Source organism: Protopterus annectens, chromosome 10.part0, assembly GCF_019279795.1.
Source record: "Protopterus annectens isolate FY-2018-M chromosome 10.part0, PAN1.0, whole genome shotgun sequence".
NCBI lineage: Eukaryota > Metazoa > Chordata > Ceratodontiformes > Protopteridae > Protopterus > Protopterus annectens.
In genome coordinates this window covers 993,678,120-993,695,408 of record NC_056744.1, presented here as the reverse complement: position 1 = coordinate 993,695,408, position 17,289 = coordinate 993,678,120, and the positions used below count along the sequence as shown (strand labels likewise).

At 38.0% G+C, this 17,289-nt stretch overlaps 1 protein-coding gene across 2 annotated transcripts in view; it reads left to right on the top strand.

The window, feature by feature from the left end:
- Positions 1–17,289, top strand: part of LOC122813439 (histo-blood group ABO system transferase-like) — a 634,970-nt gene that overhangs the window by 61,031 nt on the left and 556,650 nt on the right. For both annotated transcript variants that reach the window (XM_044085753.1, XM_044085754.1), the window contains exon 2: positions 723–798. In XM_044085753.1, the coding sequence (XP_043941688.1) occupies positions 723–798 (76 nt within the window). The remainder of the gene's footprint in view (positions 1–722; positions 799–17,289) is intronic.

Here is a 17,289-nt window from a genome sequence, read left to right as displayed (position 1 = left end):
TTTTATTTGTACTTAATTTAACTTAATTTTTTTCGAGTTTCAGGACTTTCGCTATCAAATCTCAAGCTTCCACTAGGTCTCAAGTCATTCTATCCTAGTGTGAAATTTGTTTTTCTTCATTTCAGAAGTAACAAAACTACACATGCAAGGTAGCATCAGGGGGTGATGGCAATTTAGGTAGACGTATTAAACTACTGACACTAGCAACTGCATGCTGTAGAATGGTGCTCCTAGCATAACTCAAGTATAAAGTGTCATCTGTAGAAAAGCAGAAACACGTGATGATACAGCATAGTATCTTCAACAGATTCTAGCTCCTAGCATGATAGCATCAAAAACTGCTCACCTAATCAGGTTACAGTCAATCAGTAATATCAGGTGATATTTCAGAACAGGCTTGTGTGCCTCTGTATTTAAAATAAGTAAAAGTTGCCATGCAGTGGGTTAGATTTTTAATGGTATCCAATGTTAAATGGTAGCAGAACAGATGTACACTGTTTGCAAACTACAAATGTAAACAAAGAGCTAAGAGCTTCCTTTTGATATCATTATAAGATGCCTGTATTAGAAACAATGTTGTGAGGTAAAAGGAGATACAAATGTATTTTCTAATGCAGAAGGAGCAAAGCTGCCTTAAGTATGAATAGCATTTGACATTCCATAATTTTGTATCCTTTGTTCATACTATTTTTTCATTAAACATGTTTGTTTTTTTCTTCCAGTGAGAGTGAAATGTAAGAAATATGCTGTACTCACTGTCACCAGTGTCTTACTTCTGTTGGTAGTGGTATACACAAGGTAAGTTGTTTTCTTAATTTTCAGATTTAAAATACTGAAATTAAGTGTACTCTATATTACATACTAAATCATGCACTCTTTGAACAATAAGGTCAGTGTGTTTGTATAACATTGATGCCAAACAAAAGTAGATATTTATTATGGATGAGTCTTAATAATTTGTTAATGACTGCCAAATTATAGCAGACATTCACCATGTATGGGATGTAGTCACCAAAAAAAAAAACAAAAAAAAAAAACACATGTGAATATAAATGGGATAAGTCAAAATACATTTGGGATGTGGGAGGTATAAGACATAGACCATGGTTCACAACTTTGAAAAGTGTTCACTACCTTTTTAAAACAAATCTGTGTTGGTCAAGCACTAACGTAAGTTCTGAGACTACAAATTATAGTTTACTATTCACTATGGTATCATAACTCTATGTAATAGTTTATTCTTTTATGACTCATTAAGGTACTACTCAGCAAAGGACCACATCACCAACCTTTGTTAGGTCTACGTATGTGGTGAATACTGATTTGCCATCATCCATTGCTTCAGTAAACCTTTAGAAGAAGTTGGCCAGGTTAAGTAGGCAGGATCTCCTCTTAATGAATCTGAACTGACTTGGATCAAGAGTTTGTAGGCTACCCTTATTTATAAATTCCATAATGATCCTTTCTATTGCCTCGGAGATGTGGGTGGTCAGGCTTATGATTCTATAATTGCTAGAGCTGGTTGATGTCCCACCTTTGTGCAAGAGGATGGCTGTGCCTGTCCTCCATTCTTCCTATATGAAGCATACTTGGAGGATGATATTGAATAGTTTCTGTGAGAGGTCTGACAAGTCCTGTTTTATACTCACCAGCTGGCAGCCACAAATGTTATCTGGCACCATGGAAGTAGTGTTTTGACCTTAGATAGTACTTTGAAGACTTGTTCTTGGAAAATTTAAGGGGAGGCGTAGCTGTAGATATATGATCTGGGAATATAGGGGTGGAGTGGGAGTAAAGTTTGTGCTAAATTTGTTGCCAGTAAATTGGCTATGTCCTTTAGATCTGAGTATGTGATATCATTACTATTAGCTCTGTGCAGTGCTGTTTATTGTTTCTCAGGTATCTAACATAATTAAAGAAGGTTTTGGGGTTATCTTTCTCCTGAGTGGTTATTTTTACTTCGGGTTTTGCTTAGTTTGATTTGATCAAGGTTTGGAATTCCCTGTTAAGTTTAACAAGATCATATTTAGTTAAATTTGTTTTTGCATACAATGAGTTTTTTATTTTATTTTATTATAGATCCTTAATATATTTGGGTTCTACAACAGAACTTTATTCTTAAATTTGGTATTGTATTTACTTTGGGGGAAGATGAATGCAGCTATGGAGCTATTTACTCACTTGTAGAATTTGGCAGTAAAGGATTTCATATAAGTAGTGGAGTCATCAGGTTAGAGAGGGATTTTGAATACAGTCATCACTCACTTTTAGCAGATTTGCACTTGCATAATCTTTGAATATTAAGGTATTGGAGAATCCTTCTGGCTTCAGTCTTACTGTGAATGTGACTCATTTGTGGTCTGATATGAGCAGGAAGGAAGGAAGTAACAATTAGTGGGGAGAAAAGCTGTCCCATATTGGTAAAGATCAAGTATGTGATTTTATCATCCTTTGTTGAGGTGAGGATTAGCTGATCCAGAGAGATTGTACTGATGAAGTCCAGAAATTTCTGGGCATACTTGTTTGAGGTTACATAATCCTGCTAGTTAATGGAGGGTTATTTTAAGTCTCCTAAGAAAACAGTGTTTGGCTTAATGCATAGGGACTGAGTTCCTATTACCAGATCGCAGATGCAGTTTGTCAAATGCATCTTGATCGAAACGAGAAGAGTGAAAAGGCAAAATAGCGAAGCGGCTTTTCAGCGAAATCTTTCCCTGGGAAAGAATTCACTTGGCAGCTTTCATTACTTTGCCATTTTTGGCACTGTAGTGCTATCTCAGAGTTGGTATATTTAAGTAGAGGGGGTGTGGGGGGCATACCCCCACATCAGGGGTGTGGAGGGAGAAGCTCCCCACATTATGTAATGTTTTAATGTTTTGTTTTTTTATTTTGGAACAGCGATTTTTTTTTTCCCTTAGAAAAAAATCACTGTTCTGAGGTTTCGATGTTGTAAGCTTTCGCTTACATGGGGTTGATTATTTGTTGTTCGCTGTTATCAGTGTGTGATAATATAATATAGACCCTAGGAACTCCATACTAGTCAGGTAGGAGCTATGGACTGAGGTTGACATAGAGCGGGTCCTACAGCTAGCTATGATAAAGGATTTTGTTAACATTAAGTTGGATGTAGAAGAGTTCCAGGTCATTATCTTGTTTAACAAGTCTTGAGGCGAAATATGTTTTTAAGAATATGGAGACGGTGGCACCTTTAGTGCCTTCATTTAGTGTGGTGGGCTGCAATGTATGATAGACATTGAAACATTGCACTGATGGAGTGTTCTCATTGGTCTTGAACCTGGTCTGTATGATGATGATGCATATATTAATGTTTTCCAGGGTAAGGAGTGGTTGTAGGGACTGTTTTTATTTTAAATTAGGCTCCTAGCATTGAGCAACAATTCCTTAATGTTATCTGTTATTCTGTTTTGTTATGTTGGGACGTTTTTTGAAGAGTAATGTTGCCTGAAAAGGCACTATGGGGAAAGACAAGGATTTAGCCAATATACAAAAGCCTTGGGGAATAGGTACAGACCATCCCTGGCAAAGCAGTTAGGACTGTCTTCCATCTCATCCCTTGCAGATATGTATTGTACCCTCCTTAGAGTGACACCAGAATCTAAGCCAGTCTGTTCATAATGTGACATCATTCTTGATGATTAATCATTTTCTGGGTAAGGATTTCAGCTTAAGTTTAGAGCCAGTGATGGACAGAATGTCTAGTAAAAAGAAAAGAATGCTAAAAGTGTTTAACAGTTTTCAGTAGATGGTAAAGGATCTTTAGTTAGTTAACTCTTGGCAGGTCTTAAACTAAACTTAAAGGGAATCATACTTTCCTTGCACATGCCTCAGACACGGCAAGTAGCTTGGATTACATTTTAATTAGCTCACATAAACTGCAGGGGGCTTTGGTAGCAGTGCATGGCACATATTTCATACTGTAACTATGTACAGTATACAATCTTTACATTTTATGCTGTGGGCCTGTCTATGCCCTTGAGTCTCTGTACTCTGCTGCTACCGAAATATACCCATGATAGAGTTTTCTGAAGCTCCATTATTTAGGTTTACTGACAGAACTTTGAGCAGAAACATGTTAAGGAGAGGTATGAGTGCTTCAAATGTAATTAAAAGATCAGCTAGATCTATGGGGAAGTGTCACATAATATTCCTTGAGGAACAAATTTGCATTCTTGATGCACACATTTCAAAACCTAAGATGGGTTATAAGGAGTCTACTGGTAGTAAAAGGCTCACTTGTAGCCAGATCCAGCAACTTAAGAAAAAAGAACATCAGTACATAAAGATCACTAACCACAATGCTAAGTGGGTGAGATGGTGGCTGTTTTATTGGGCAAAGGGTATTGCGACTTTAAATTACTTGCACACAGACTTTAGGAGATAGTCCTGCCAGTCTTGAGGAATGTACAGTGTGGTATTTTGAGGGGCAACAACAATGTCAGTAAGAGTGCACATAGACATTTTGAGACCCACAGTAGGTTGACGGACTGCTGGAGCTATACAGATAGAAATTGTTTCTCTCAAGCCATTAATTTACCACAGCCTACCACAGCTAATTGATATGAAGGTAGAGAACCTTAAATCAATCTTTCAGTTTAGAGGAGATTAGGAATATGTAACCATATCTCTTGACCTGTTAGCTCCAGAAGTCTGGACAAATCCAAAAATAATGGGGGGAAGCCCCAAAAATAGAGACAGATTTTAAATATTGCTCTTACAGACTTAGAAAGATGATAGAATAAAAAATGTTGCATTATCATGCATTTTCTGAAAGATTTCAAGTCTGATGCTCAAATGACTGTAATTATTTAGTGACTTCTATCTTCAATGATTTTCCAGAAAACCGCAGATTTTATTAGGAGCAATGCAAAAATATCAGGCAAAAATCTTGAGAGTTATGTATATAACTGAGTAAACTAATAGTAAAGTACATGGACCAGAGAGCTTGTATGCTTTAAAAATCCTGGAAAAAACATTTCCATGGATATACCAGATAGCTCCCTTCGACATTTAGGATGGCCACAGTTGCGCTTATTCCCAATGATGATGAGTTTGCCCCATCTCCCCAGCTTTTCAGACCCATTTTCTTACTTCAGATGGAAATCAAAATTTACATCAATATTATGGTCATATGACTGGAGTAGGTACTCCTATCCGATACAGGACACACAAGAGATAGTTAAAGGTGGTCCTTATTTGGTTGGTTGATTTATGGTTAGATGTGGTCTACTTCTGTAGAACAAAACAAAGGGAGTCACCTGTTACTGCCCTTCTTATAGACTTGCAAAAGACATTCAATGCTTTATGGTGGCCATTTCTATGGGATCCTTAAAGGCATATGGTTTCTAGAGAATTTCTAGGCAGATGTCAAATTTGTGCACTTGAGCTCCTGCCAGAGGTGGTGATGAATGGCTTAAGTATCTCACCCTTTTTTTATTAATCAGAGGAACCAGGTATGGTTTCCCCTCTGTCTCCATTATTATTGGCTCTAGCAATTCAAAGTTCATCCAAATTCTTAAAGCCGGTCTGCTCTCAAGATAGAATCCAGAATACCCCTTTTAAAACATTGTTGTCATTCTGGTTTGACGATGATGGAGTTTTGTGGCTGTTGAACCCTTCCTGTACTGTTAAGAGGGTATTAAAAATGTATCAACTTCTCTGGATTATAGGTGAATAATAAGTACGTCATATACCCACTGAAAGAGGTATGCTTGAAACAGGGTACTCCATTTCATAAGTTACATATACTGATGTCTGTCAAGATAAAATAAATGGGCATACAGATTAGCTATGCCTTTTCCCACTTGATGGATTTGAATCTCCATCTATTGGTAGATTAATTTAGAAATTACATTTGGAGATGGGCAAAAAATGTCTTTTTCCTTCCTAACTAAAGTATGTTGTTTTATTAAAATGTTTTTACCCAAGTATATTTTCTAGCTATGAATTTACCTCAGCTTTGTATACCCTGGTAGGATGCAGAACTCAGTATCATCACTGTAATGGGAATCTCACGCTCCAGCAGTAGCAAGGAAAAATGATGTGCATATCAGTGAATGAGACTTAGGTCTTTCCAACATTTACATATATACTGAGGTAGTGTCATTAACCTATATCTGGCAAGCCTGTGTTCTACCCTGACCTATATGGGTCCTGCCTGTAACAGAAGGGCTGCTCCAAGCAAAAAGGATTAGGAATATAAGGGACAAGAACACGATATGATATGGGATCCAAGAGGAAAGGAATTGTAAGTCAGGTGGGACTTAAAGGTTTTTTGAATTAGTACAAAAGGAAGGGGTTTGTTGGGCAGGATTTTCGTGCTCACAGTCATGTGCTATTGACTCGAGATATGTCTGCTGGTCCCCGTGGGTTGAGAATGGAATTTTATATTTGCAAGTTCTAGTAAGTATGCATAATTAGGTTCTCATATTCCATAAATGCCGTGGTGATGAAAAAATAAGTCTACTGGTCCCCCTGGTTTGGGAAGGGAATTTTATACTTGCAAGACCTAGTAAGCATGCATAACTGGGTTGTTCTGATATTCCATCAATACCTTGGTGATGAAAAAAAAAATGAATTTGTGTTTCTGGCAATATCTGCAACTGATGTCTGCATACAATAACAGAAGCAAGTTTTATCCCCTGGGGTGCTAACGAATAAGAATGACATTGTGTTAAGAAACTTTACTAGAGATAAAAAAAAAAATACCCAGACTGGATAGCTATAGTTAGTTTTAAATAATCTCTTACATAGTGCTATAGGAAGGGGGTGACATATTGGTTCTGCAGTTCATGGGTTGTCAGTGGCATGATACAGTTTCTTTTTGGAAACACTTTCTCTTAATTCTAACCATTGTCTGTACGTAGTTTAAGTAGCTGCACTTTTGGCAAGATATGTCAGTATTTGCCTAGGAAACGTTGGCTGACATATAGTTTTCATTGGAGGTATGTCAGTGGCAGAGCTGACTATTAGCAGGGCAAGATAATCCCATATAAAAGTACAGAAGTATAGAACAGAGAGAACAAAGTAGTATGGTCATTGCATAAAACTCTAACCCCATGTAATATGCCTTTATGTTAGATGACTATTTGTACTATCAGAAACAATGTTTGAAATATGAATTATTCTTATATTGTATGGCAATTATTTTCAGAGAATGGAAGAAAGATCCATCCGATGTGAACAAAATGCTTGATCATCAGCATAAGATATGGTATTGTTTTATAGATTGCTCATTTGCTTCTGGTTTCAAGAATTATTCATATGCCTTCTTGTTTTGCTTTCAGATTAGTTAACAGTATTTGCATCTGTTTGCTGCTACAGTTTTTCTGTATATACCATACTGCCATGTTTAACAGTGATTGTGATGTTTACTTTCTAATAAAGTATCTGTTTAAAAAAACTTTGCAGTACTGTCTGAGTTCATGTTCATTTTTATACATTTTGTGAGCACAGAAGTTTGAATGATAGTTTTGAACACAGAGCTGCATGGGAATGCTTGTTACCTGGTTTTGATTTAGCTCATGCTAATTGATTTTTATACACATTATCATGCTTTATCGAGCAAAACAACATGCCACACAATGCCAATTTGCATGGTATGAAAGCAGTCTGGGGGACATGACTATAATAAATACAGAATTCATCAAAATGGTGAGATTAAGTAAACTTGGTACTGTGTAGAGGAGTGTTTTCTCAGAGGTCCATTGATTATATAGAGGATTATGATCAGGTCCCTGATAGTAATCGTATTATTATGCATTTCAGACAGGAATACCAAGAAATTCATCTTCAGAGTGAAGCTTGGAAGGTGATTCTTGACATCCATTATGATAACACATACAGCAGGTTAGGATCAGAAAACCGCTTATGATTCTTTACAGTGTATGGAAACTTTATCTGCTCTATGCACTACTAGTTAGTTACAGAAAAAAAGAAAAAAATGCAGAGTGTTTTGTTGGATTTCAGACATTGTACAGAACTTGCTGACTTCGGTCAAACATTGTAACGTACATCTTAGGTTAGAGTTTGAGACAGTCAGGGACAGTTTACAGGCATAGGCAGCAGGCAGAAACTAAGCTTCTGCCTTTGTAATTTGATGTCTGGACTGTCAGTTCCTGATGTCTAGCACAAGAGCCGATCTTAAGAATACGATCTTAACAATGCTTAGAGGGGTGCTTAACAGTTGTTAGGATCAGGTGTCATGCTACAAAAGCACTTAACTAGTTTGTCTTTTTCCAATACTGCAGCATAATCACGATGGTAAATGCACAAAAAGATGTTGATCACATTGATCACAGCTGCAGTAGCCTTAGTTATATGGGTTGTATCCTACCAAGAATATAACAGCTGGCCACCTTCCAAAGCTTCAGAGCACCTTCCATGTACTCAAACTGTCAATCAGCTCAAGCTGAACTGATTAAAAGACAAGATTGAGTGCAAAGCTCTTCAGAGCTTTACTGCCAGCAGATAGAGGGAGGCTGAGTTGTGAAGGGACAATGATAGGAATAACAAAAAGTAAATGTCCATGCCCTACCCTGGCAGGATATATTACCCACATAACTAAGGTTACTGCAGCAGTGATCATTTGAACAATAACTGTTATGGTAAGTTCAACTTGCACAACTGTACTTAAGTAAAGGTCCTTGCCGGGGGTCTGGTATGCGTGTGTGAGAGTGTGTGTGGGGGCTTTTTCTCCCTTCCTCCTTCCCAGAATAACTTTCAAGAATGACTGTAATTGCTATTTCAGAATTCTTTTTTCATCTGGAATAGCATCTGCCGTTGTGTTCCTTGTACTGGCATGCTACACCACCAGTATTTCTGTATTGTGCCTAAAGAGGTAGGTTTTGTGGAGAAAATGCCTGTCCTGGTAAACTCTTTTACTTACAAAGTGTTGACAGAAACCATTTCTATCTTGTTGAGGGAATGCACTATTATTTAAAACAAAAATGTATTCTCACTGACACTAGTACAGTGATCTGGAAGTTTAAACACTGATAAATAGCCTTTTTGTGTTTAACTGAGTGCATTATATCATCTATACTGCAGTACTTCAGCTAATCATTTATTTAAATGTGTTTAGTGGGGTAGAGCACTGATTGATTATGACCTCATCCAGACTCAGTCTGGGGTGACATGGAGATATTATCATGCTATTTTGCAGGCAGTAATCTTGTAAACCTCTCCTGATCTGTGTCTCAGTTTGTTTGTTTTGTTTTGTTTTCCTCTCTCAAACATTGTTAATGTCTTGGGGAACAGATTTTAAGGAAAACAGTTGAATGCTTATCTTGCAACAACCACCTGCTATGAATGACCAGTGTGTCACAACAGTAATGATCAGCGTCTTATAACCTTAGTGCATTCATTTACCTTCTTATATGGACTTCCTGCTGTAGTCATTGTCTGAACTATAACGCACTGCTTTTGAGTTTGACACTGTGACCTTACTGCAATGTATCACATGCTAAATGAGGTTTGGTAACAAACAATTTGTCCAGGGACATTTTCGGGGGTGGGGTGTTAGAAGTAGTAGGGTAGAGGGGGATGAAGGGGTTAAATGGGAATGGAGGAGGATTGGGAGGAAATGAAGTAAGGGTTGGGATGGGGCTTAATGGGTTTTATGCAAGTGTAACTGGGTAAGGAATCACATTTTGGCGTGAACTTGCTACTGCAAGAATAACATCTGTGATGACCTGCAGGTACTGTGGTGAAAGTAGGCCTTGGACTACTTTTAGTCATGAATTTTTTTTGGGGTGGTCTATAAATTGGGGGGAGAGTTTTATTGGGATCTTACAGCTACTGTTCATTGCTGTTGGTTATTTTGGTATTAGTATTTTATTGAGAATTGCTTATAAAAGGGGATTTAGGTAGTGCAAGTGGGTCGGGCCAAAAGTATGCACTGCATGGGTTAGGGTTTCTTTGGTAATGCTGATAGTAGTCAGATTTTGTAGGTGGCCTGCCTGGTGTCCTTCTTTCAATGGTGGCATGCGTTTTGGCAGGAACAGCTGTTTCTTGGGCTGTCCATGGGCTGGGAAGCACTGGATCCATCTGATTGTTGCCACACATGTGCAGTCATAGACAATCATTTCACTGTTGAATGGGGCTCATGTTTTGCAGAATGCCTGTTTCTGTTATTAAGGAGAAAGACTGGTTGCCCCTGCTTCATGAGTAGTAAGAATGAGTGAAGTGTCTTAACAATTCAGATAGGGAAGATTTTCAAGTTAGACGGGTTTACAATTTAAACACTATAGTTAACTGCTTTATATTTCACAGCAGTGTATTTCCTGCTGAGATTAGTGTGTTACAGCGGTATCTCATTATAGCAGGCTATGTACGTTCACATTACAGCGAAGTAACTCAAAGGGATGGAGACGCTGATGAAGTCATCTCATGGTGGGAAACATTAGTTAAGATCTCAATGGACTCGACAATTACTATTTTCATTAAATTTATAAGTTAAATATGTTTTTATGACTGTAAAAGTAGCAATTCTCAATACAGGGAACTTTATTCTCAAGTGTTGTTGATTTCAATAAAGCAAGCTGAGTTCTGTTTCATCACATAAGCAGACGTACTAATTTTGTGCTCAAAATTTAAAATATAAGGTATGTTGTTTCAGAAATGAATAAACCAACATGGAAAGTGAAGGAAGTCAGTCTGTTGAGAGTAGCAGTGGCCGTTGTGTTGTGTGCATCGGTGAGTAGCAGAGAGGAAATAAAATGCACAGCTGTATGTGTGTGGTTTGGGGTTTTGTTTGTGCTGAGCAGTTGGTCATTGAAGAGGCTATGGGCTTGTTCATAGGCTGGGGAACAAGCTGTAAAAGAAGTTTTGCTGCTATGCATGTGCAGTGAGGGTAAGAACTGTTTAACTAGTAGACTCAAGGTGTGAGTTCAGCAAGCACTACAACAGGGAATATGTGACAAGAAAAGAAAAGGAGGGGAGATGGAACATAAAGTGTGATGGAGTGAATAGCTGCCATAGAGATGGGTGACTGCAGCCATGGTGTGCATGCTCAGTCTATGAATATGAACAGTTATTTTCCTTTGGTGTGGCTCTGTGCCGAAGTAGTACTGGAACTAATGAGAAAAATGGTCATTATCTAGGGGTTGTTTAGTTTTCAGGAAGTTATGGTAAGGGGTTCCTATTGTCTGCATACAGCTCTGTCTTAGTGACATTCACAGAGGTTGATTGTGGAGGATTTCAGTGCTGATATGGGTGTTCTTGGTGGTCCAGTGTTGGGGAGGTTGGCCAAGCTGTTATCTTGGTTTAAGATATTTTCACGGGCTGCAAGGCATCCACGAGTAATGATGGCTTCTTCGCATGGGTGTGCCATTATGCATACCACTCAATTGTCTAGATTTTCACAGAATGTCCAGTCTTTGACAAAGATTTGTGGTTTTGTGGCCAATCACTGACAGATCTTTGGAAATTGAAATCTGAGATAATGGTCCAAAACATTTTTTTTTTTGAGTTTCAGGTGGCATATCCTTAATAAATTCATGCTAATTCAATACCTGTTTTTCTATTAACTTTCTAAGTTTGTAAGAGCTATATTTAAAAAGTGTTTCAATTTTGGGATTTTTGTCTCCTCGTTATTTGTGGCTTTGGCCAGATTTCTTGCTTTAAGAAGTTGAGAGGTGTGGTTAAGGGGAGGGTGGGCAGTGTAGCTGACAACAATACGGATTTTCTCAGTGTCCAGATTTGCCTCATAGTTTGGTCATTATATCTAAAGTTGGCTCCTCATAAAACTTGAGGTCTTCTGAATGTTTGCCGTGACTTCCTGTCTTTTAGTCTGCTTGGTAATACAAGGCCTTTTTGTTCTTGTAGATTACTAGGTGGTTATTAGTGTTTGCAGTGGCTTGTGGTTTGTTTTGTGACATTTATTCGAGTTGTTGGTTTTGTGGTCTTTTGCTGGTCAGGTTGGCCTTGTGTCTTTACTGTTGGGGGTTGCTGAGGAGAATCTGGTTTATTCAGGGTTTCAATCGTGGGCTGTTTCATACCTATGAATAACAGTCAGTTACTGGGCATGCACAGTTGAGCTGGAAGTTGTTGGAGGGGAGTTGGAGTTGTTGGGGGGTGGAGCATGTGTGAATCAAGTTCATCAGTAATTTAATAGAGTGTAAGGACAGAGACAGATTAAGACAGTCAGCTAAAATAGAATGGGTGCTGAGGAAGAGATCATGCCTTTCATAGTGTCTAGATTTGTGCCTCATGTTTTTAGTCTATTCGTCATGAAGTTTGTAGTTCTCTGTGGGGCGGGGCACAGAAATGGTCTGGTGATTTAAGTCACTAGAGGGGGATATACAGTGGAGTTTCAGAGTTAGGTTTCTTCAGGATATGCTTGTTGATACAAGCCTTGTTATCCTGACTACTTATGTTTTCTGGGCCAAAGTTTGAAGTATGTCCTTGATTTTGGGCCTTTGTCCCCCCCATTTTGTTGGGCTTTGTCCTGGTTTCTGGCACTAAGAGATTGAGAGGTATGGTATAGATGCTATCGTCTTTTGACACAACATTGCAGTTGGGCCAGCCTTTGCATTGTAATCTGCCCTGCTCCTTATTGTAGATGTATGGGGGTGCTGTTTTACCATTGAGTTCAGTTCATCAAGGTTGAGAATGACATTACTTGGAATAAATGGACAAAATGGGGAACACTTACTAAAGGCATGATAACTACTGTAGCTAAGAAGCATAGGATGGTTGAATGTGATATTTTTACTCGTAGAAAAGGTCTTTAATGCATATTATGGTTCTGTTCTATTTACCATTCACATCATTTAGATTGCTGACACTGGATGACACTCTTTTTCAATGTGGAATTTTGGGAAACATGAAGTTTTATGACCTCTGAGGAATGTTCCTTGAAATGAGGTAGACCTTGGAGGTATGAATGTGGGGATGTAGTTTACCTTTTTGTTTAAGCACCTTCAGTTGTATTGCTGTTACACATGTCACTGTTGGAGTCACTTGCAAAAACAAAGCAGCACGTGGGAGAAGCCGCAATGGCAACATGGTCTAACAGACAGGTATGTAGTTTAAATCTGCAATTTATGTAAGTGTGAGTTCATTGGGATGTTCTTGCACTGCTTGCCTAAAAAATGCTCTTCAGGTGGTTTCTATGATATAAGTTAACCTGGAACATATAGCACTGTAATTGATTTGGTGTGAAATCATGAGGCACCGAGTTATTTTGATATTTAAGTTATCCCTCAACTGTAGTAGTGAGATACTTAAGTTGGTAGCTCACTTCATTTTCTTTGTTTTAAAAGCTGTAATTTAAATCTATAGTTTCAGTTATTATTTGTGTCATAATGCTAATGTTGCTTCAGTAGGTTTGCCCCCTGGCTGGGAAAAGGTTGCTGAGGGATAAGGGAGTGCCATGTTATTGGGGGTAGGGGATGCAAGGGAATCTAGTGGTTGTTCAGTTGATAAACAAGGCAGGCTCTTGGCAGCATTTAATGTTGTCATTAAGAAGTTTTGGTTTTGTTGGTGCAGATGGTTTAAAGTTTTCTTTTCTTTTGCAGATGGGAAGTGCAGAGTTTGCATCTGCTGGTGGCCTGCAGGAAGTGGACTTGAAGCTCAATTAATTCTACTGTGGTGGATGTTCTGGCTACTTGAGTGGTATACAATGAGGTTGTAGATGGAGGAGTGCAAAGTGGGGATCAGTCGGTGGCGTGAAGGAGGTGGATTTAAAAGGTGATTGTTTCTGCCGGGGTGGATGCTGGTTCACTAAAGTGGCATACAATGAGGTCGTAGGTAATCCTTTATTAGGTGTACATTATGGCACGTCAGAGTTGGTATGGTTTGGGAGTAGTGTGGGGGCAGGTGAGGATAAGGTATTTCAGGGGCAGGGTAAAGCAGGTTTGGGGATTGTTTATGGGGAGTTTGGGGTTGTCCACAGGTGGGATGAAGTCACAGCAATGTGATGTTGGGTCAGATTTTGTGGGCATTGTAGTTGGGCTTGAGTTTTCCTGTGACAAGGCTATACAGATGTTTTTTTTGGTGGTCTGTGTTACTTTGAGAGTTTAGCATGTTCTTCATTGGATTTGGCAGAAGCAGGCAGGCAATCAGAAGGAGGTAAGTTATCTGGGTGCCCCTTTTTAAGGTAGGTGAAGGGTTTGATAGAGCATTGAAAGGTATGCATGTGTGGGTATGTGTGATGAATGGGTTTCTGTTGTTTTAAGCAGAAGTTTGAAGGCTAAGCAAGGCATTGTATTTTTGGGGTTGCTAGTGGATGCAGGCCATGGTTTGTTTTGATTTTCCAGATGTGAAGGTTATACAATAAGTTTTTTTTTCTTTAGTATTTGAGTGGTGAAACTTCGGGACAAGGGAGGATTTCGCTCCGATTAGTATAGTTGTAGAGGTGACAGAGTTATGTAATTTTTACTAAATCGTGGCAGGTGGTTTATATGTTTGAAGTGTTGGGGTAGGTTTCATAGTGTGAAGGCTGACCAACTGTGGCTAGTGACAAGATAAGTTTTGTTGTGAGGGACATTGGGAAATGGAGGTTCCGTAGATGACAGTCTGGGGGCATTGTATTTATGGATATTTGAAGTCATTAAAAGGGTGGTTCGTTGGTCAGCAAATGCTACCTGGTCATTAGATGTTTTGCCTTATAACAGATAGATGATATAATAGTTGGATTACTATAAAATTAATTTATTAGATAAGGAAATCTCATTTTGGTCATTATATCCTTTAGGTGGCAAAAGAATGCTGCAGTTAGGTAGGATGGCATGCAGTTGGGCTTGCTTTGTTTTGTATGATTTTGGAATTTTGGTGTTTTGGTAGTGCATTTGGCAGGTAATGACCTGGGAATAATTACAAAACTACTGTCGGTAGTAGGATAAGTGAGGATATGTTTGATTTTACAGTGGTTATACAAGGGTATGGGTGTTACTTTTGCATTGGAGAGGGATTATCGGTTTAATTTCAACTGTTTTGGCAACTGGTTACTTAGGGTACTTATGATAGAGCTTTGGGATATTGATGACAGGGATCTAGTTTGGTTCAGAGAGGATTGATACACCGAATGATGTTTGGCTTAGCCCTTTAGGTGCAGTGAAGTTGTTGGAAGTTACAGCCTGGTCAGGCTGGTGGGCGGAGAAGAGAGGCAGGCTTGCCCTCTTCTGTTCTCCATCTGGTGTTGGATGTTCATTTCAAAAAGTTGGGAGAGAAAAGTCAGCAGCTGAATGCTGCTTGATAAGCTAAATAAGTGATCGGAGGTAAGGATGCTGCTTATTTGGTCGGATGCTTAATTTAATAAATGGTAAATGTAGTGAGTGATGGGACGCTGCTTCATAAGTAAAATAAGTGAGCAGAGGTAAGGATGCTGCTTATTGGGTTGGGTGAGCGAGGTCACGATGCCCTAGTTAACAGTTATGTGGATGTTTATCCTGTGATTAATATCAGCTATACTTTGTTTATTTTGTGATTAATAAATAATGTTGGTAATGAAATTATGTTTAATTTAATAAAGGTCATCAAACTTCATTGAGTGTGATGTGTGTTTATTGAAGGGGACTGGGTCTTCATAACTTCCATATCGGCTATTAACTAAAAAGTATTCCTGCCCTACAATAGCCAAGTTCTGCAGTAATTATTTTCTTGTAAGAAAAATGTTTAGATACATGTGGATGTCTTTGTTTGTATGTTTTCCTGGCTAAACTATCTGAATAGCTGTAACTTTGAATGCTTGGAGTGTACTATTACTGGGAATCTTTGAAAGCATCAGACTACAACATGGAGTATAACATATTTCCATAATGGAAAATCAAACTGCAAATGCCAAAAAAAAAAAAAAAAAAAAAAAAAACGGAAAAAAGCTGAATCACCCGATGAGGCAAACAAGATGGAACAAGCAGAATATATCTACTCTGCCCTTGTGACACATGAAGAAAAGTTAAGAAAATGTGAAACGTATGAAAATTAACACTGCAATTTCTTTTCAGACTGTGGTTTTGGAACAGTTGAGCATGTAGAACTTGTTCAGCCACACATTGTTCATTTACATATGGGTCAATGCTCCAGTTACTGCTCATAGTAAATTAGTATGTGAAGTGGGAATGGTCATGCAAAAGAATATGAGTCACTCTGTTCTGCCCAAGTACTAAAGCAGCTGTCCACCCTTATACCCTTCAATCCCATACTTCCTAGAATCCTAAGCTACTTCAAAGTTGTCATCTGGCTTTGCTGACAGAAAACGAAAAAAGAACAAAAAACACAGGAGTGAAGCTGCATAATATTCAGCTGAAATGAAAACATGCTTCTTTATTTTTGTTATTTTGATTGTCTAGATCCTTTACCTCAGATATGTACAAGTCATAGGTCACAAATGAATATTTTAAAGTCTCATGCAAAATGAGACTTTAAATATATTTTGATACATTCTTAGTTGTCATAACACATCTTCAGTTACTCCCTTTTCTGCCAAGTAAATAGCGTACGCTGTTACAAATGGACTGTTCTAACTTTTTGCATTCTAATTTTCATGTACAAATTAACTAAATTATGAAGATAATTAATATTGGTACTACTTATGACTCATTAACAGGTGTGTTCAGTTTGGTGGATGAATATTTAGGCATTTAGATTCTGCGCTTAAGGTGCTCCGTACAGTAAAATAGTCCTTTGTAAACAATATTTCAATACTATACATAGCAACAATTTTTTTTTTTTTTTGTAGCAGAAGAGCTCGGTGTTTTGAACTAGTCTATTCTGCTCAGTGCTTTACAGGACTTTTATTTTCTTGTTTGATGTTTACAGTTCCACCCCATGAAGTATTATTTGTGTTGTTTCCTTATTAGTTCCTAAGATTTTTTTACATTTAATTTTCTAGTAGAATAATTTACAGTTTGTTTCCTGTTTTTTTTTTTTTTTACTAGTAGTAGTATTACTGTTTTTAATAATAGTAGTAGTAGCAGTATTTTGCGTTTTTTTCTATTGGTCTTATACCTGGCCCTTTCTTCATTTCTCATTTTATCACGTTTTTATTTTACAAGTTTTTGACACATACAAGTCATAACGTCCTTCTGTTCTCTGCAAAGGCACCTGGATACATTCCATCAGTTAACTTATTCAAGCCTATAGCACCATTTTGTATACTTTCATTTATTTCCTATAGCTCTTTATGGTATCCTAACATTTTTAGTAGTAGTTTATCTTAACTAAGAGACTTACCCGTTACTAATAGGAAACAAGAAAATGTGAGGTGTAAGTAACAAAATAAGATTGTTAAACCAGGATGTCCTGCAGAAGAGATGATAATCACTGTCT